An 18768-nucleotide genomic window follows, 5' to 3' on the forward strand; every position below is an offset into this window, starting at 1 on the left:
ATGGACCAAGGCCTGGTATCAAGCCACCAAGCTCCAGGTCTGAGCTGAACTAAACCTAGCCTTAAAAAAATTCACCAGAACCCTACCATGAAATAGGTTCCCCAGGCCCATCTTAGCCGAGGCCTGGTGTAAAGTGAAGCCAGAATAACGCCATATCCCCATTCCTGAGCTGAACCTCTTGCAAAGCCCATCATGAAATGGACTGCACCAGGCCCATTTAGAGAGAGTGGGATCAATTGAACCCACCGGGTGTGGATAGACAGATGAACGCATTGTTGTCGCTCTTGCGACAGAGTCATGATTTCTAAAGATTATGATACAAGGTATTAAGGATCCAGTCGGGCTTATTAATTCGAACCCACTTTTTTCTTTGGTTTTTTCACAAAGAAACATGACACTCTGGGCTAGAGTATACAACCACATTAACAGCACAATCCAACAATATGTTTGATATCACCACAAAGCTGCCATTCTCTAACTCAAACCATGTCTCCAGTATCTAGCTATTTTCACCCACAAAAGCACCTTTAAGTGCACCATATTTACTTAATTTGTTGCCATCCTTTCTTTTTCGTTTTAAAAAAATATATATCCATTGGCATCAAACATAAAATAAAATATACAACAGCTCAAAAAAGATATCTATCCCATCCATCCACAACAAAAATTTTATATGACTAGCAACACATATATATCGTCATGCAATCTGCAGTTAGCCCCAACATTTCATTATAGAAGATTGAAAAGCTACCCACACCCTACAACAAAGGATGGTCAATGATGTTGGAATCAGGCGGACCAGAAAACCACCTAACAACCATGAAGAAATCACCAACCAACGTAAGACGAGTCTTCAATATATGTAGTTTAAGAGCAAAAATACAGTAACTGCCGATTAGACTGAACAACATTGTGCAACAGCACTTAATCAAAAAGTCTTTATAAACCACCAAAACTTTGGCCACTTACAAGATGCCACCAAAGGAATAGTAGCATTACATATCGTACAACGGACCATTTCCCTTAACCTACAATACAATGAACTGGCCTTCGTATGTGCTCACCTCATCTACCACCACAGACATTGTGGACGCAGCTGCTCCTCGGCATCATCTCGATCCGACATTAGCAACAGAGTCAACCCAGCAAAGAAGACCCATCAACCCACGAAGTCATGAAGCATCTGACTTCCAAAGTGCCTCATCTGCTGCTGTTGTTGCCCATCCTCATGCCTGAGGCCCAATGTGAGCGAAACCGCTCCAAGCCCTCCAATGTCCATCGCACTCTGGTACGTTCCAAAGCTTATCAAGTTCCCATCCATGCTCGTCGGAATTCCACACTCGTCCATCCTCGATCTCTTCTCACAGTGCCAGGGCTCCATACTCTGGGTACCCTCATCGTTCAACACAGGCTCCATAGAGGAACAACAATCCAATGGCTTGTTGCACTGCGCTTCTGGCCTTGGTCCGTTAGAAGGCCGCCCTACTTCATCCATGGGTGGCTTAGTAGTAGCACTGTTTCTGTTGTTGCCGGAGTTGAGGTCCATTCCGTTCATCCCTTTGGTTTCAAGCATGTGGATCTCTTCCACCATAGGCTTCCATAGTCGCACCCGGGCATTAATGAACCAGTTGGAGACCTGCATGAAGGTGAAGCACCGGCGCAAGCAACATATCAGGCACTGAAAAATAAAAATCATTTGAAACACCATAAAAAGAATCCTTCCATATCCTCCACCATGCAGCAGCGGTAGGGGATGCTGCATGGTTACTACGTATTGCACGATGGTGCAAAACCGATAACTAAAAATAATAAGCAAATTATATCAGTTAGGATTAATAAAATTTAAAGCTGCCAATTCTGCCTGGCGGACCAATCACCATGCGGCCATGAGAAAGCCAAATGGCGAAGGCCTCAGAAAATCCAGGCTCTATCAGATCACGAGTCCACAGAGCTTGGACAGTCTGCCCAAGGTCTTGCCCCCCCTTGTAAAGTAGCAGTGCGCGTGGCATGAGTTCACATCGAAACAGTGTTTCTACTATTTCGTGGGAAATGGTGTGAGCACTGGAGACCAGGCCCTGCTCTCACGCATGCAAGTTCATCGTGTGTCAGCTTTATGCACATGGAGTTAAATGAGTCAATTTTTGACTGCGCCAAAGCAGACTGTCAGAGTCCACAAAGAGTCAAAATTTGACTCCTACAAGCTGACTCTTCACGTGCGATGTGAATTACACCAGCTTAACAACAGGTATGGGTCGGACTGACAGCAGTTCCCAGTTACAAACTAGGTCTTTTTTTGACCCCATTAAGCTGCAGGCCAATCATTCTGGAAATCATGGAAGAATGGGTCCTCTACAAATTAGGTCATGGTCAAAAAGTGGCACATTTACTGCCATGAATAGAGGATAGGTCCTACAAGCTGTGCCAGGGTGACCCGCAATACCCAGGTCGATTCAAAAACCTAGTTCAGCATAGGGTGGATCAAACCAAATACTATGCAGCTATGGCCAAATACTGTGGGTCAATGGTGGTTGGCCCACACAGTGGGGAGCAGCTAAGTTAGAATTCCATCAATACTGACAGAAAATAAGTATCTTAATTATTGGTCCAAATGACCACTTGGGCCCTGCTGTACACAATCAGAGAGTCAGCTGCATGATAGAGGAAACAGACATTTGACTCAGCCTGACTTCGATCCAAACTTCGAAGTTCCAGGCCAAATTTACAAGATCCAACCTGTTTCCCATTGGATTAAAACTTAGATCTGCACTGAGAATAGACCACCCCTCCAACTCAGCCCATTCCAAAGATTTGGTTGCAGGTGACATCATTGGAGGGATCCATTCATCTTTCCCCTCCTAATGGCATAATATCACACACAAGAGAATGAAAGATGGGGTCTGAGAAAGTTACCTGGTTCCGTGACAGGCCAGTTTGGGTCGCTAACATGTGCTTGTCCGTATCAGTCGGATACCTGGAGACACCAAACATGCATGAGTAGTCCCTTTCCCACCCAAAACACCATGCATGCATTGATGACAGTAATAATATATGTACCAACAGAAGGCAGCAGTAGAAAAAAAAATCAAAGATTTACACAACTATGAGATACAAACATATGGAGTCAAAAAGTGCGGCTTGACTCACGGATGAAGGAAATGGTCGAACAACCAGGCCCTCAAAACAGCCACAGCACGCTCAGGTAGGCCTCTCTGAGGTCTCCACACCGGCTGGTTCCGATCCATAAAGCCTAAGCTGTTCTCACCTGCCTTTTGTTTCCGGAGGCTCTGATCGACGTATTTTAGCTTCGGGGACATCGTTGCTTCACCTCTACTGGAACTCGGTGATTTGATGAACTCCTCTCCCAGCACTTTGCTGATGTGCCGGAGCTGATCAGATATAGCATTTTTTATGCACCTGAAGTGCTTCGAGACAGCCCTGAGGGCTAATGAAGTGTAGGGCGTAGCAGAGCTGAGGCCTGCTACAGATTCGAACGCGGAGACCACCATTTGCATTTGCTGGTGGTACTGCTTGTACCTTCTGCATACCTTCACAAATAAGTGAGCTTAGGCCAGTTAGAATTCTAAATAAATTGCATCAACTGATTGCGATACATAGGGCAGCTGAAGATAACAATAATGGTGGACATGAGAAAGAGAGGGAGGGAGAGAGATCAGCAACTCCACTAAATACGCAGGAACACTCGAAAATATAAATAACTGAAACCCCATATTGGTTTACACCGGCGACATGAGATATGGATCTCATACTATCAAATAAAAACAACTAAAAATTCCAATCAACAACTATAGAGCTGTCACGTCATGATGAACTGAATGGCATCAAACCATACATGACACAGTTTACCAGTAGAGCAAGATATTTTTAAACACATTTAGTCCTCTTGCATAAACTGCAACGGCCTGCTAGCTGATCAATCAAGAGTTCCTTTATTAGGAAGATTCAATCAAACTCCAATGCCTGATAGGCATCTTTAGATGGAAAGTTCGCTGGTTCTTCAAAGTATTGCATGCAATGTGTTCATGATACAATTAAAACCATATAATCACAAATATTATCACCTTAAAAAAAATCATAACTATGATAAGAAAGTCTATATTGATTAGCAATAGAAGCATTTGGGAGGCTTTATCACTGAAGAGTGATTAATATAAACAAACATGAATGCATAGAAATCTAACAATAACCAATAATCATTATGATTCATCATATATTAATTTTTTTAAACAAAACAGTAAAAGGCTACCTCACATTTAATCTCTACCATAAGTCATCAATGCTTTTCGCTCATTCATGACTCTTAGAGAGCAAATTTTCATTCACAGCTTGAATCAATATTCAGAACCTCCATCCAGCATAAATTCTCCTTCGAAGGACTTCCAAATACCTAATCTTCCACGAAAAGTGTGTCTAGTCTACATTGCAGATGACCATATTGTGCCAATTAGTTCTACATCAATTTCACCTTCATTAATGCAATTCATAAGCTTACATCACTAGGGTTTGCCTTTTTTTCCTTTTTCAATTTTCAGTGTAAACAACAGCCACCCTCTATTACAATTCTCATGTCTATTTCTGTCTTTCCCTCTTCTCCATGCAACCAAATCATCATTCTGGACTCGGCCATGCCCACCTTAAAAACAAACAAAATTTCCAAGCATGCTCTACCAGAAACTCGTACAAACCATTCCATTTAAAATGCACAATGAATTTCTCAAGGCATGTAGTTAGAATAAATAAATAAACTAGGGAAAATTAACTAGAAGAAATTCATATTATCATGAGAAGGGGAGAGTTGCTATACAGACGCATACTCTTCTATCCTTATCAGATTCATCGGTGCCTGAAAACAGACAAGAAATCAATGTTTCAAATTCTCACCCTCTAATAAAAAAGATATCACACAATAAAGAGTGTCACATATTACAAGCCTTTGGATCACAGGGTAAATCATCCTTGATGATGCCAATCAACCTGACGCCATGGAAATTTAGCAACAACAAACAATATTGGTGAATAAAACTTACCATCTCAAATAACTGCATTTTATTTAAGAGAGCTTTATGAGATTTGAATTGGTAATTTAATTTTTCACTTCTACAAAAGAACCAGAATCAGTCATGAGATTGAAAACATTTATGAGACCAGTACATCAAGTAAAATGTTTCAAGAGCGCCCATAAAGAGTTATACAAATCTGGTTTGACTACAATAGGAACAACCTACTTTATTGAATGATAGCCGACCATAACAAGCTTTTTTTTAATGTGTTCAATTTTTCACCACCCACCCACCCCCTTCTTCTTTTTTTTGCCCAAAAAAGCAGACACTATCATCCCTGGTAAATCTTCCATGAGTCATTCCATAACAAATATAAGATGATTGTGGATTCAATGTAATACATAATAAAACAAAATCTTAAATGTGATATATAGATAGCCAAACAAGCATGGCTTGATATTTTTCATTTTTGTTACCAGCTATACAAAGGAAAATACTCATTTAACCTGGAGTAAAAATCATTTACCAAACTCATTTAACACTTATTATAGCATATTCTTGCTGAAATATTTCTCACGCCATAGGGGTAAAAAATTTGAACTCATAAAATATTAAACAAATTATCATTTCAATTACTAAACCATACAACAGAATATACCCAGCATTCACATGTTATTACATAGTATAGAATTCAAATCAGTGTTTCGTTTTTGTGTGGTTTGACTGGTCTCAAGTGCAATTTCACCATATCAGAAGAATTTGTGCTTAGTTCATCAACTTGCATCAGATATGCTAGGTTATATACTTATTTCTCTGGTTACTTCAAAGAGCAAGCATAAATGACAGAAACAGTAATCTGCTTTTATGCGGTCCCACAATTTACCACGTGAAATATTCTGTTAAATTTCATGAAAAGCCAATTTGAAAATCTATAATTCTTAGTCTATTATGATGCATTTTATATGGAGACACAAAATGGACGAACACAAAAACAAATTCCATCTGAAGATGGCATCTATGCTTGCTAGAAATGTCCTAAAATAGAGAATTTCCTTCACAAATTTTGCTTCAAAAGATTGCCTTAGCCTGCAAATTCACTTCTCTTGAGTTAAACTCTTAAACTAATCAGTCCTAGTCCTAGAAAATCATTTCAGTCAGCAGTTTTGATCACTAAAGAACGTCAACAACTCTTTTAACCTTCTCTGGAAGCATGGACAATTAAACTGACACTGTCATAATCCTAAAAATGAAACGTCATGTTTCCAATGATGTTTCCAATGAACAGGAAAGTCAGTGTGACTGTATGGTACCATAAATGCAGCTTTGACTTTGAACACTTCTTTTGATTTTCTAATATTGCCAAAGGTTATCCATACGGCCCAAAAAAAAAAAGCCTAAAGATATTATTTAATAATCACGAACATGCATTGACAGAATCCGATTTATTGTTTACAATACAGGAAAACTAGCATCTCATTTAATACAGTTGTAGTGCAAAAATAAATTGTAAGCTCTCCAATTTTGTCAACTTTGGAAAACTTAGCTTCTGGTGATGATTTCCTTAGTTTCTACATTTAAAACTTGATTATTTTGCAGTTGCTACTCTGATTCAACATGAAGCATCGTAATTAATGATTCACGCTTCTATCAATGCTCTTCGCTCAATCCTTTCAGTATGAATCATGTTCACTATGCTCAAGATAGGCTCCATGGATAAGAAGATATAAATCTACATAGACATAAGTGCCATCCTGCTCCATCTATAAGATAACATCGTCTGTCTCAAAGAAGGCATGCTTATATATTTCCAAGCAACAATAACATGATGTGTCCTCACGCCAAAAGGTCTTCATGACCAAGAAATTCCAGTCTAAAGTGATAATATTTTGTTAAGAAAAGCCAATATCAAGGACAACATTACGTGTCACCACCTAACAAAATGCACGTGTGCATGCGTTAAGGTTGCATCACAATTTCTAGTTAGAGATATATTGAGTAATAATTGAAACACCAAAACCATTTTCTTGACACAAAAAGTGGGCTGCATCAGTGACAAATTTGAAAAGGTTCACATATTATTACGGCGGATAAACATTGCAGCTTTGTTCTCTTTGAAATGGAAATGCCACAAGCGTAGTGCTGAGCAATAACAGCCAACGGACCCGGAGTTGCACTACCATCCTTTTAATAATGGTATTACAGGAAGGTAAGGGCAAATTCATATTCAAATCTGATGGAGCTCATGGATGAGAATGAGAAGACAAAAATTTCTATTTGCTCGAATGCTTCTGAGTGCATATTTCTACTAACTTGAACACTGAAGATTGGAGCTAGTTGGGAAATTAATCCAAATAACTTTGAAACAGTTCTCTAAAAATTGTTTCAGAATTTGACTGAAGGGTTAAGGAGACTCGCATGTTTTCCAAAAAAAACTTTTGAAAAGCCTACTAAAAATGAAGGTGGCGGTGCATAAGCAGATTGTATGCAGCATGAGAGAAGTTAATGATTATAAATCAAGGAGTTTGAGAGCTTGCAACAGACTAAAAATTTTTAAGACAAAAAGGAACACATATAAGATAGCAGCAAGAAAAACTAGAGGACTATGACCAGTAGATAGCACTAAAAACCAAATTAGCAAATTGTTGCTCTCTATTCATCAAACTAACAAATTAAAGCCAATAATGAATTAAGTGGGTTGTCAAGAACCTTATTGTCTGGGTGCACAAGACGTAACATATGAAAATCTTATTTTCCAGATGAAGGTAACTCGCATACCCTTCTGAAAGTAAACCTTTATTTTCTAAAATTTTCATAACCCAACTTAGAAAAAAATTAGGGCATATGCATGCTTTAACACCTGTAGAAATCCAAACCCGTAGATTGTCAACATCCATCCTACAGAAAATGCCCCAGCTCTCCATTAAAGTGGCCATGGTTTTAAATAAAATAAAAAGGGCATGTTGAAGAATTAAAAAAATTGCAGGAATCAAATAATTTAACAGCACATCATAGAATACAAATGGCCACTAGTAATGCATCTTACATTTATGGTTGTACTTGAAATCACCAAGTCCATATATCACTCACTAAAATTTAACATGATTTTCTATTCTTAATTCTTTTCGTCTTCGTAAAATCAGGAGAGCCTGCCAACCAATTTAACACTGTATTCATCAAACATCATCAGACATTTCAAACTTCTGGGAAAGAATTGACTCAAAATTAGAGGTCGTCTATTAGTTTACAAGAGATGAAAGAGAAGGAAAAAAGGTGGGTGTATCAATTAGTTTTGAAAAAGTTTTTGATCCCTAGTATTGCTACAAGATTGCTTGTGTCCTCTCCACAAAGACAACTTGCGTGTCAACTCAACCTTAAAGATCAAGTAAAAGATTGAAAGTGTAGTAGTGGTGGTCATCAAAGTGTGAACCAAAAAGGTTCAGATCAATCAACTATATGATGCTTTGTCAACTAAGGTATCCCAAAGATGACCATTTCAATTGAGCAACAGCAATCTGCCCACTCATATCCTTCTTCAAAAGAGAGAGACGAATAGATATAAGGGAAAAAAAATCATCTGCCACAGCAGATCAATGGAATCGGAACAACCACTACTACAGAAAATGCTATGTGCAGTGCTACAAGGAATCGAATGATATCAAGGAGCATAAAGTCACTGATTTGACATGCAAAAAAGTTGAGCTTACTTCTAAAAGACAATTCGACTAAGAAATTGACAAGCAGCAGCATGTAGCAGATATAAAAGACAATTTGACTAAGAAATTAACAGGAAGTAGCATGTAGCAGATAATAGCAATCGATACACATAATGCAAGCAATAATATCTGACATAAAACTAACCTCTTCGAGCATGTACAAGAGCTTCGCTTTCTTCTGCTGCATCTCGGGGCGATGAATTTGAGACGCCTCGCCGCTCACACCAGCTTCCGTCGAGGAACTATGAAAGGTGGACGACGACGCCGCCGAACACCCTCCCCTTGCGCTGTTCTCTTTCTCGCCGGCCACCACATCATCACAATTGGCACCCGCAGCCCCACAACACCTGCCACCCACATGACACTGCTTCACAGCGCTACAAAATTCATCCAGCAGCTGCTGAGCCGGCTTCAAGAACTTGGAGCTCTTCAGAATGGTGGCGTATCCCGTGAAAGGCCCGAGCGGCCCCGCGGCCCTACGAGCATCCGCCACCGGCGAGCTGACGGTACCTTGAAGCGAGTCCCCATAACCTCTATCACCGATCGAGAACCTGGGGTACGGGCAGGATTCCCCGGCTCCGCTCGCCCTCGAGCTCGGCAGTCCAAAACTCTCTTGCAGCTGAGCCACATGGAGCTCCGACGCCGGGTTCGACGAGAGGGTCAACGATAGACCTTGCGCCCCACCCTCACTCCCAACGGTAGCAAATCCCTCTTCAACTTTGCCCCTTGCAAACCCTCCTTGCCCATTCCACTGCGGAGGCTGGCGGCTCACCCACACCGTGTTCGGCTGCTCGCCGTAGCTCGGCAGAAGCAGCAATTCGTTTCCACTCTCGACCCACGAGCACGGCTGACCGGGCTCGCGAACGGAGGGCAGTTCCAGGCCATGGTCGCCCACGGAAGTGACCACCTCTTGGAGAGTGGAATGGTGAAATTGAGAAGAGGGAAAGTGCAAGTCCCCGCACTGCTGTTCGTGGCTCTCTTGGCTTGAAAGCTCCGTGGATGCGTCCTGGTAAAACCCGGAGAAGCCGGGCTTGAAGTGGCAAGCACCGGGCGAAGCCAAACTGCCTGTCATCGGAGCCGGGCTCGTAACGATCCACTCGGAGCTCGTCTGCTGCGCTCGCCAGACGCTCGGGCCCCGGGGATCACCGGCACGGGCGAGATTGCCCGACGCTTCATGAAAGCTGGACGGCGACGGGTTGGTAATCGAGGTTTCGGCGCCGGCCAACGGTAAATTTTGTATGTGGGCCGACGATGAGAACAAGGCCGGGTCGTAGACGTCCCGGACCTGGACGAGATCGGGGATCGGGTCGATGTGCTGGACCCGGAGCTTGTCCCGGCGGCTCTGCTGAGCGACGTGGGGTTCCGGTTCGGTCCTGAAGCTGTTCATCCCCAGAAGCGAATTTTGCGAGCCCTGCATCCTCCTCCGAGATTCTCTTCTCTCTACCACCACCACCAGCAGCAGCAGCAGCAGGTTTTCTGGTGCCTCGCGATAATTTTAGTTGATGGAGACATCATTTTCTTTTATTTCTTTCTCCTGTAAAAACCAGGATCGGATTGCTCAGTGAACATACAACGCGCATATGCAAACAAGCAGCAAACAAAGCAGCATGGCAAAGAAGGAAGAGGAGTTGCCAGGATTTTGAAGCAAGGAGAGAAGATGAATCACCGGAGAGAAAGAGAGAGAAGCGAAGAGCAAAGGCGTGAAAGCTATATCCCTTACTGAGACCTACTTCACGACACCGCTTAAAATGTACAAAATAACTCCCTTCTGGGGCCTTCACAGTCTCCATCCATTCCTCCCTGTCTATATTCTTCTATAATTAGCGAAAAAGTAAACTTGTCCCGTATTTCTCTTATTTTTGTATATCATACCTGATGCATGCAAAAATATTTAGGAGGAAAGGTTTTCTTCCGATGGTTTCTTTTTATCTTTTTGGCTTTTGCTTCGGTAGAGGAAGGGGAATGCTACGAAATGGGTAAACAACACGAACCAGAGAACAAAGCGCGGAGAATAAACCGCTTTTTTGAAAGACGAAAAGGTATCCCAAAAGGAAAAATAAAGGAGCCCCAAAGTTTACGACCCACCGCACAAAAATATTCTCTCTCTTCCTCCCCAGCCCCAAATACTATTCACAAAACCGTTACTTAATGCCGTTAAGTCTCCGTTCAAAGACGCGGTAGGTTATTATTATTATTATAATCATTATTACTATTATTTCTCTCGAGAATCACAATATTGGACGAATCGACGGGCAAAGATTGCGATCTACGAAATCCGATCTCCGCATTTCGAGAAACTTAACGAAATAAATAAATAAATAAATCGGCGATCTTTTCCCCCTTACCTACTGAGCACATTCGTCGGGACGAGGGGTCCTCCGAATCGCCGCGGCAGCCGATTCCTCGGCCAGGTTTCGTCGGAGAGTTACGGCGTCCGTCGCCTCCGGCGTTATCTTTAACGGCGCAAGAGGACGATCGCCCCACTAGGAACGGAGAGACAGCTCAAAGACGACCTGAGAAAACTTTCGCCCTCTTTTTTTTGGTACAGAAAAAATCTCGCACTCTTTCTCCGTCCTCGCTTATGAAGGCCGGGAGCAAAGCGGAAGCGCTTCCGAAAGGGACACGTCAGGATGGGTTAATTACGGCTCCTGCCACTGGCTGGTTACGGGAAGAAGGAAACGGAAGTCATCCCTCGGAGCTTGCTCAATTAACGGAACTGCCACCGTTCGGTGCCTTGGTGGCAGTTTGGACTGACGTGGCGTTCTTCGATTGGATGGTTCGAAGCGGTCCTCGGTGGGAGAGGGAGGGAGAGGAGGCCGTACTCTCCTTGGGAGAAGGTGACGTCAGACCTGGCGCCGGGATTACCGGGGCGGTCACCAGACCCCAGGCGGGGGGCGGACCTTGCTGTTTCCTCCGGCTACCGCCAGATCTTTTGCTTGGGGCGGGAATGGTTTTACCGATTACCGATAACCCCTCAGATGTCAGACCTGTTTGCACGTACGGCCCCGCTCGGATTTATCTCCCATCTTTTTTTTTTATTATTTTTATTTTTTATTAATATAATATTTATTAAAATCGGTAAAAATAAATAACTTAAATGACATGTCCGAAAGACCCAACTTCAGCGACGTAAGCAAATATTAATTTTTATTAAAAATAGTATTTTATTTAAATAAAAATATTTTGAGAAAATTAAGAAAAACCCAACGACGAGAGAGAGAATAAGTGGAATTTTATATGTACTTTGAAATAAAGAGTACATATATTCGCACTTTAGAATGGGGCTTCATGTGATTCGGTTATAGGCGTACCCATTAAATTACAATAGATTAAAATTAAATTACAACATGATCTTGATCTACAAGTTGCTAGGTTTTTCTAAAGGTATTTCCAACCAGGTTTCAATGACATCAATTCCGTTACGTAGCATGAAGACTGGGCAAACAATTAACGGTCGTCAGTTTAGGCTGCAGGCCCGGTCTCTATTAGTACTTAAGAAATTAGGATCACCTGCAGATAAATTCAGAAATCTCCAGAAAGTAGGACGCTGGAATAGCTCGGAAATCGTGAAAAATTGGGGAATTAGAGTTAAATTGGGATGCTGTGGGATTGGGGGAAAGAAGGGGGAGAGATAATTGCATTAAATTGAGAGAGAGAGAGAGAGAGAGAGAGAGAGAGAGAGGGGGGGGGGTGCAATGATTAGGGTCTGGGCCTCGGAATGTGAGCCGTGTGATTTAAAGTTAAAGGGGGGAGATCCTGCTGCTACAGCAGAGTCTGTGATCTGACATCCAACTATGTCCGTGCATTGAATGAACCCATCACCATCACAAGTCGATTGGACGGTCGAGATTGGAGGCCTCCCTTTTAATGCGAGGTCGCTTGTCGCGACCCTTTTTGGTGCGGGGGTTCAACTTTGTCGCCGTCCAATCTTGATTTGACGGCTGTGATCTTATGCGTGCTGTCCGCTTGACCATCGGCGGTGGGGCACGGTCAGGTGGTCTTCTTGGGGTCGTATAGCGTTAAACGGTCCAGCGAATGGGACGGGGTACGGTGGAGCAGCATTTAGTTCAGATTACTCGCATCCATTCTGCTCGCTCTCTCTCTCTCTCTCAATCCTGCTGCCGTGGGAGTCAGTTAAGATGGAAGGTTTTTTTTTTATTCTTCTTTTGCTGGGAATACCTGAACTCAGATCTGACCAAGTCTGTCTTGGTGTTTTGTTTTACTCGCTTGGAAAAGAATTGTGCTTGGTGAGCTCAGTGGAATCCGCAAAAGTGATTCAATCTCAGGTTTATAACTTCAACAGTGTCTAAACTCGGAATGTGGTCAGAAATTTTAGTCTACAACGAACAGAACAGTTAATCGGATCGTCGTTTTACTGTCTATCCTTTTAGAAAAAAATTTTAAACTCGGCCTGTATCAGTTCCTCCACTACTGTACCATCTTCTTTTTTTTTTAACTCTAATAATAATGCTAATGCGAGATTAGCACAAGCAGCCGATGAAATAAATAAATAAATAAATATATATATATATATATATATATATATTTTATATGCATTAAGATTTACCGTATAATTAGTTGATTTCCAAATTATGGCATCTAAAGCATCCCATCTTTTAAATAAGAATAGCAATAATGTGCAGATTATCTTTGCATTTTTGATTTGTTAATAGAAAAAATAGATTTAGATTGGCAGAATTTTGATCTATCGTATATCTGATCCAGGTCTTACAACTCGAGGATATTTTATAAAGTTAGAATCTAGCAGTAAATCGATGCTCCAAGGGCTTTATCACTGCAATTGAAGAGATTAACATTGGCCTGAGTACATTGCTGGTACGTTGTACATGTACTTATAAAACAAGATGTTGTGATACAGTCAAGTGTACCAATTTAATGAACGCATGCATGGTTAAAAAATTCTAGATCCGGCCATATCTTTAGGTTCCTACCCCCTTAATCCCCACCATATTTGATTCTCCTACCTGGTTATTATATTCACATTATCTAATCTATTCAGAGGACGAGTTCGGATGATGGGAATTTCGCCATTTAATTATTATAGAAAACTGAAGCTTTTTTAACTCCATCATGGTGGCCATTCATGCAGCTATTTTTAAAAGCAAAAAACAAACTCAGAACGGAAATGCCTTCAACTTTTGAAGTAGAATAGTAAAAGATTACTTCTCTAATGGAAAACTGATGACGTGGCCACGTGAACTGACCACTAATCTTCTAGCTTCGAGCCAACCTTCTGGGGTTCTCCTTTTGTTTACTTACTTCAATTGGGACTTATTAAAGAATTAAGACCTAATCCAACTCTATTGGTCCTCTTGATTCCTTTCCAAACAGAGCCTAGAAATGTATAAATGTCCTTCGGTGTATGGTTCTTGATATGCTTCGGAACTTACTATGGTAGATATGGCAAATCGACTAATAGAAGCTTGCCATAAAATCATAAGCCAATCAATAAAAGTCCGCTATATGGTTTTCCTTCAACTAGCGGCAACTCAGTCATAATCGAGAACAATTTCTATAACCATGTGACGAGTGGGTGAGATGCACGGATGAAATGCTCGAGCATAATCTTCGGGCAAGGCACGATTTGTTATCAAAAACTTCTCGATGATAGGTACAAGTCCACGCCTATATCAACCACTCCCGAAGGATTCTCCAGGCAAATCTTTCTGAGCTTTTTTGAGTGATATTTTGTTCCTCTCATACTGCTACTATCATAATATTTATGCTATTCTTTGAGAATTAAATCTGATTTAGCCATCAGAGAATCCCATCGTACACTCTCGATCAAGTGGACTTTCTCTGTCGGTAGTCGTTTAAGTCGGAACGTGGCATTAGAGCCACCATTTGAGCACAGTCTTCTTTATCCTTTTGCTTCGGAGACAGACCGCGACCTTCAATTTGAACTCTCGACCAGTCTAACAAACAGACCGACCTCTCCAATGACCTCGTCAATTTGACATTTAGGTCATGTCAGATCTCAACAGCAACAATTCTCATCATAGCCTCAAAAGATCGTCTATGGTTAAGGCCTATAATGTAGACTCCATATGGTTAGTCGCATAAGATACCAGGCAAAAGGTTCCGCTTTGCAAAATAATATTAGACAAGAATGCCCTATATATCCTAAAACCCTTGTTTTTCTTAATAAGAGACCAAGTGCATGACATTGCGTTGTATTTCTGTGATAAAACACAACAGCCATAGTCAGCGGATCTAGGCTCCTATTCAACTTAGATCAAGTACTACTTGTGGAAGGGTTTGTGCTTCCCAAGGGCCTTTGACTGCAACGTCAGGCATATTTTACTTTCTTGGATGCGTTTGATCTTTGACGACGGCCGTTCCAACTTCCAATATTCAAAAGCCTGTTTTAGGCATTGTGAACTGACGATGGCATTGGATCTTTTGTTTCTCCTTCTTTGTTCTCTTCCTCTGTGAATTCTTCGGTCTCCTCGTTGGACATATTTTTTTCCTCTCTAATGAGAGCTATAAATGCTCATTTAGATCTTGTCGTATATATTTACATACATACATACATATATAAAGAGAGAGAGAGAGAGATGGGGTTGCAATCGTGACCATGGTTCTATTAACGAAGGATTGTGGTTATAGAACTGGACCTTGGTTGTCTAGACTCGAACAGGAGAAATTTGTGACTGTCAGACTATTTTACTTAAAAAATGAATCATGCATGCATAAATTACTTCATCAAACGGCCAAATTAATGACAACATTTAAGCTTGTTCGATGGACATGGACACCATCAATAAGGCTCATATAAACTAGTTTTGATCCTCCAACTTCTACTCTATTAGACTCGAAGAGTAGTGCTTGCAAATACCTGAATGATACCATATCAAAAGCAACATATCAAATAGGGTCTGCTTGCTAAAAGTTGAAGTCATATAAATGGTATACTTTTTAGATTTTTGATACATACAAGATAAATAATTTGTGTAACTTGCTCATATATACATACATGCATGCGGTGGAAGGGGCAGGGTATATCTCAAAACAAAATTTAAAACCATCCATCAAAAGTTCCAAGAACTGGTTTTTTGATTTTTTTTTTTTTTTTACTGCATTCGATGTTGCTTGATGCTTGACTTGTCTGCTTTGCAATAACACATACTAGTGCTTAATTTTGTGACTCCAAAATGAAAAAAAAAAAAAAAAAAAAGATTACCTTGCCTTTTGTTTTTGCACCAAAGCTAATAATAATCACTGTTCTTGGGCCAAATTCCCGTTCATCTTCCATGCATTGGTAGCCAGATTGCCATTACATCATCTATCGTGGAGGTAACGAGATTAAGAAGCAGACGTCCTGCCTTCCTATTTGCACATATATTATAATCGTGACAGCGCTGCAAGCTAGCTTGTATGCTTCTTGTGTAACTACCAGAGTTCGAAATATGAAAGGCAAGCGACACAACAATAATACTAGAATATGGGTCAAATTCTCGGTTCAAAGAACTAATCTGTGTCCCTCCCATTACCCAATAACACATCACTCAAATAAGTCATCGAACATGCTTACCCCTGCTCGTACAAAAATTATACCCTACACGACATGCATCATACAGCCGTGCATCATGCCAATAATCTTGGCTCGTTTCTATGGGTTTCAATCATCATATGATTATCTCAGTGATTAGCCCATAAAAAAGAGCCGAGGTAATTGGTATGGTACACGGCTACATTAGTGCATATGTTGCAAGATATAATTTCTCCTACTAATGGTTCCTTATTACTTTCTTTTGGTTTTTCAAATGGCAGAGAAGGCCTGCATGGGGGCTCCTTAATGGTTCCTGTTGGAGGGAATAAGATTTTTTTCCAAATGACATAAATGCTCCTAAGAAGCCGTACAATTTCCGACCCCGGACGGCCGAAGTCGGCGTCCGACTTCGGAACGCCCGACCTCAAGACGACCGACCTCGAGACCTCCGACCTAAGAAAAACCCCGATGTTCGAGGTCTACTCTTGTCAGCCACCTACTACGGCCGTGCGCCTCTGAGGTCTGGCCGAGGACCATACCTTGACGCCTCTCTGGCATTTATTGCGCATGGTCGCTGTAACTCTCCGGCTTACTCCACAATAAATGCGGATCTCCGGCTCACTCCACAATAAATGCGGATCTCCGGCTCACTCCACAATAAATGCGGATCTCCGGCTCACTCCACAATAAATGCGGATCTCCGGCTTACTCCACAATAAATACGCATGGCTCCTGTCATCTACGGACTCTCAGCTCTCCACGGCAAATCAGCCCAGCAGAGTCTAGTCAACTATGATAAGTCTCCGATCTCGGCCATACCTCCGACACCAATGCAATAATTCGCCTGATAGCGTGCTAGTTCGGGCTGTACGACGCCCTCACCGCCGACATCAGTGCAATGATCCGCCTGACCGTGCGCCGACCCGAACGACATGCCGAGCCGTACTACGGCTTCGCCTTGTTACATCGCAGGTAAACCGACACCCGCCTATAAAAGGGAGCCTTGGCCTCTCAGGAGGGGGTTGGAAGATGGATGCACTCTACTGACACTGTTTATCTCCTTTCTACACTATTTGCCCCCTCCCTGACTTGAGCGTCGGAGGGCCGGCGCCGGAAAACCCGGCCACCGGCTCGTGTGCAGGCACCCAGACGGAGGACGCCGCCAGCTGACGGATCGTCGCCTCGCCGCGTGGACCAGCCGTCCGTTCTCTCCGACCGCCCCAGACGGAGGACGCCGCCCGCCGACGGACCGCCGCCCCGCCGTGAGAACTCGCCGCTCCCTCTCCTCGACCGAAGATTGCCCCCGGGTCCAATTTCCAGCAACAGTTCCGTATATATCCTTTACATATAGGGAAGGTTAGTCTACATTATATACCAATTTCAGGGCATATCCTATGTATACCTTGAAGACAAGTAGTTTTTTTGCAAAATTTATCCTTGAAGCGAAGTTTTCATCTTAATTAATTATTTTTTTCTTTTAAATAATACCTTGTCATCAAATTGGGATATTCTTTAGACCCATTATGTATCTGTTGTTCTTTAACTCAGTAGGCAATGCTCATGCGAAATTAGTATGAGCTGACGGTGTACTCAAAAAAATAATATTTTTGGATAGTTTTTTTTTTTTTTTTTGTTGCTGAATACCGAAAATAGAATTGTATCTTTGTAAAACGACCCATAGTCGATCGCCATCTTTGATCACGTAAAATTAAGTTTCAAAACCCGCAAGATATTTGTAACCCAGCCTTGAATAGTCCCCCCCTCCATCATTGGCACCAAAATTCCTTTTAACAAGTGGATAGGAGCGGTCCGTTCTTGATGTACTGCATGCAATAAGTTATATAGAGAGATTTTAGTAGGTGGGTAGGGTTACTGTAGTGACGTGAGGATGGAGAAGTTGGGCTGACGTCCAAGGGATCAGGTGCGGAAGGAGGAGGCCATCATGTCCTTTCTGCCGCCCTCCTCCCCTTTTCTGGGTGGCTTAATTAACCCATCAACTAAGTCTGCCTTCAGGGATATGGCCGAGGGCTGGAATTCGAGAACTGGAAATGGGAGAATATCTTTCTAGGATATCACGTCCCTATCTCGTCATCATCACCACTTACTCTTCCTTCCCAACTTTAAAATGCCCTAATGACACGCCCTCAATCCGAACAGCAACCTAATCAAGCCGACCAATAAAATTTTATCACATGGCTTCTACTAATATAATACCATAAAGTCATTTTTAAATATATATCCCACATGGTTAAGCGGGTTATTGCTATTCGAGCGGTTAACACATACATCCGGCGATCTATTTCACGTAGCGTGCCATTCCACGTAGTATCAAAGAGAGCGAGATTGGTCAAGCAGTTTGCAATTTTGATCCAATATATTTGATGCATAATTTTTGAAGCGGCGACTTAATTATTGGTGAAGCATAGCTTTACTGCTGATTTTACAAGTATGTAGGTAACGATCAATACTTTGGTAAGCGGCGATTATAACTCGCAACCTGATATTTGCTCGAATAAGCTTTCTA

At 41.9% G+C, this 18768-nt stretch overlaps 1 protein-coding gene across 4 annotated transcripts; it reads right to left on the reverse strand.

Moving 5' to 3' along the window:
- Positions 1-825: 825 nt before the first annotated feature.
- On the reverse strand, positions 826-11651 carry LOC120104869 (uncharacterized). 4 transcript variants are annotated; one of them, XM_088713082.2, is made up of 6 exons: positions 10604-10812; positions 10462-10535; positions 8877-10265; positions 3145-3545; positions 2911-2971; positions 826-1636 (listed from the first exon to the last, which is right to left on the reverse strand). In XM_088713082.2, exons 3-6 carry the CDS (start codon positions 10146-10148, stop codon positions 1160-1162), a joined length of 2211 nt encoding a protein of 736 aa, XP_088569208.2. In that variant the 5' UTR covers positions 10149-10265; positions 10462-10535; positions 10604-10812; the 3' UTR covers positions 826-1159. The 4 variants fall into 4 exon arrangements, with proteins under 4 accessions (XP_088569208.2, XP_038972683.3, XP_088569209.2 ...); XM_039116755.3 differs by lacking the exons at positions 10462-10535; positions 10604-10812 and adding an exon at positions 11077-11651; XM_088713083.2 differs by having other exon boundaries at positions 10398-10812.
- Between the last annotated feature and the right edge of the window lie 7117 nt (positions 11652-18768).

This window comes from Phoenix dactylifera, chromosome 16, assembly GCF_051530095.1.
Source record: "Phoenix dactylifera cultivar Ajwa chromosome 16, Ajwa_hap1_PhDact_Kaust_v1.1, whole genome shotgun sequence".
In the NCBI taxonomy this organism is placed as follows: domain Eukaryota; kingdom Viridiplantae; phylum Streptophyta; class Magnoliopsida; order Arecales; family Arecaceae; genus Phoenix; species Phoenix dactylifera.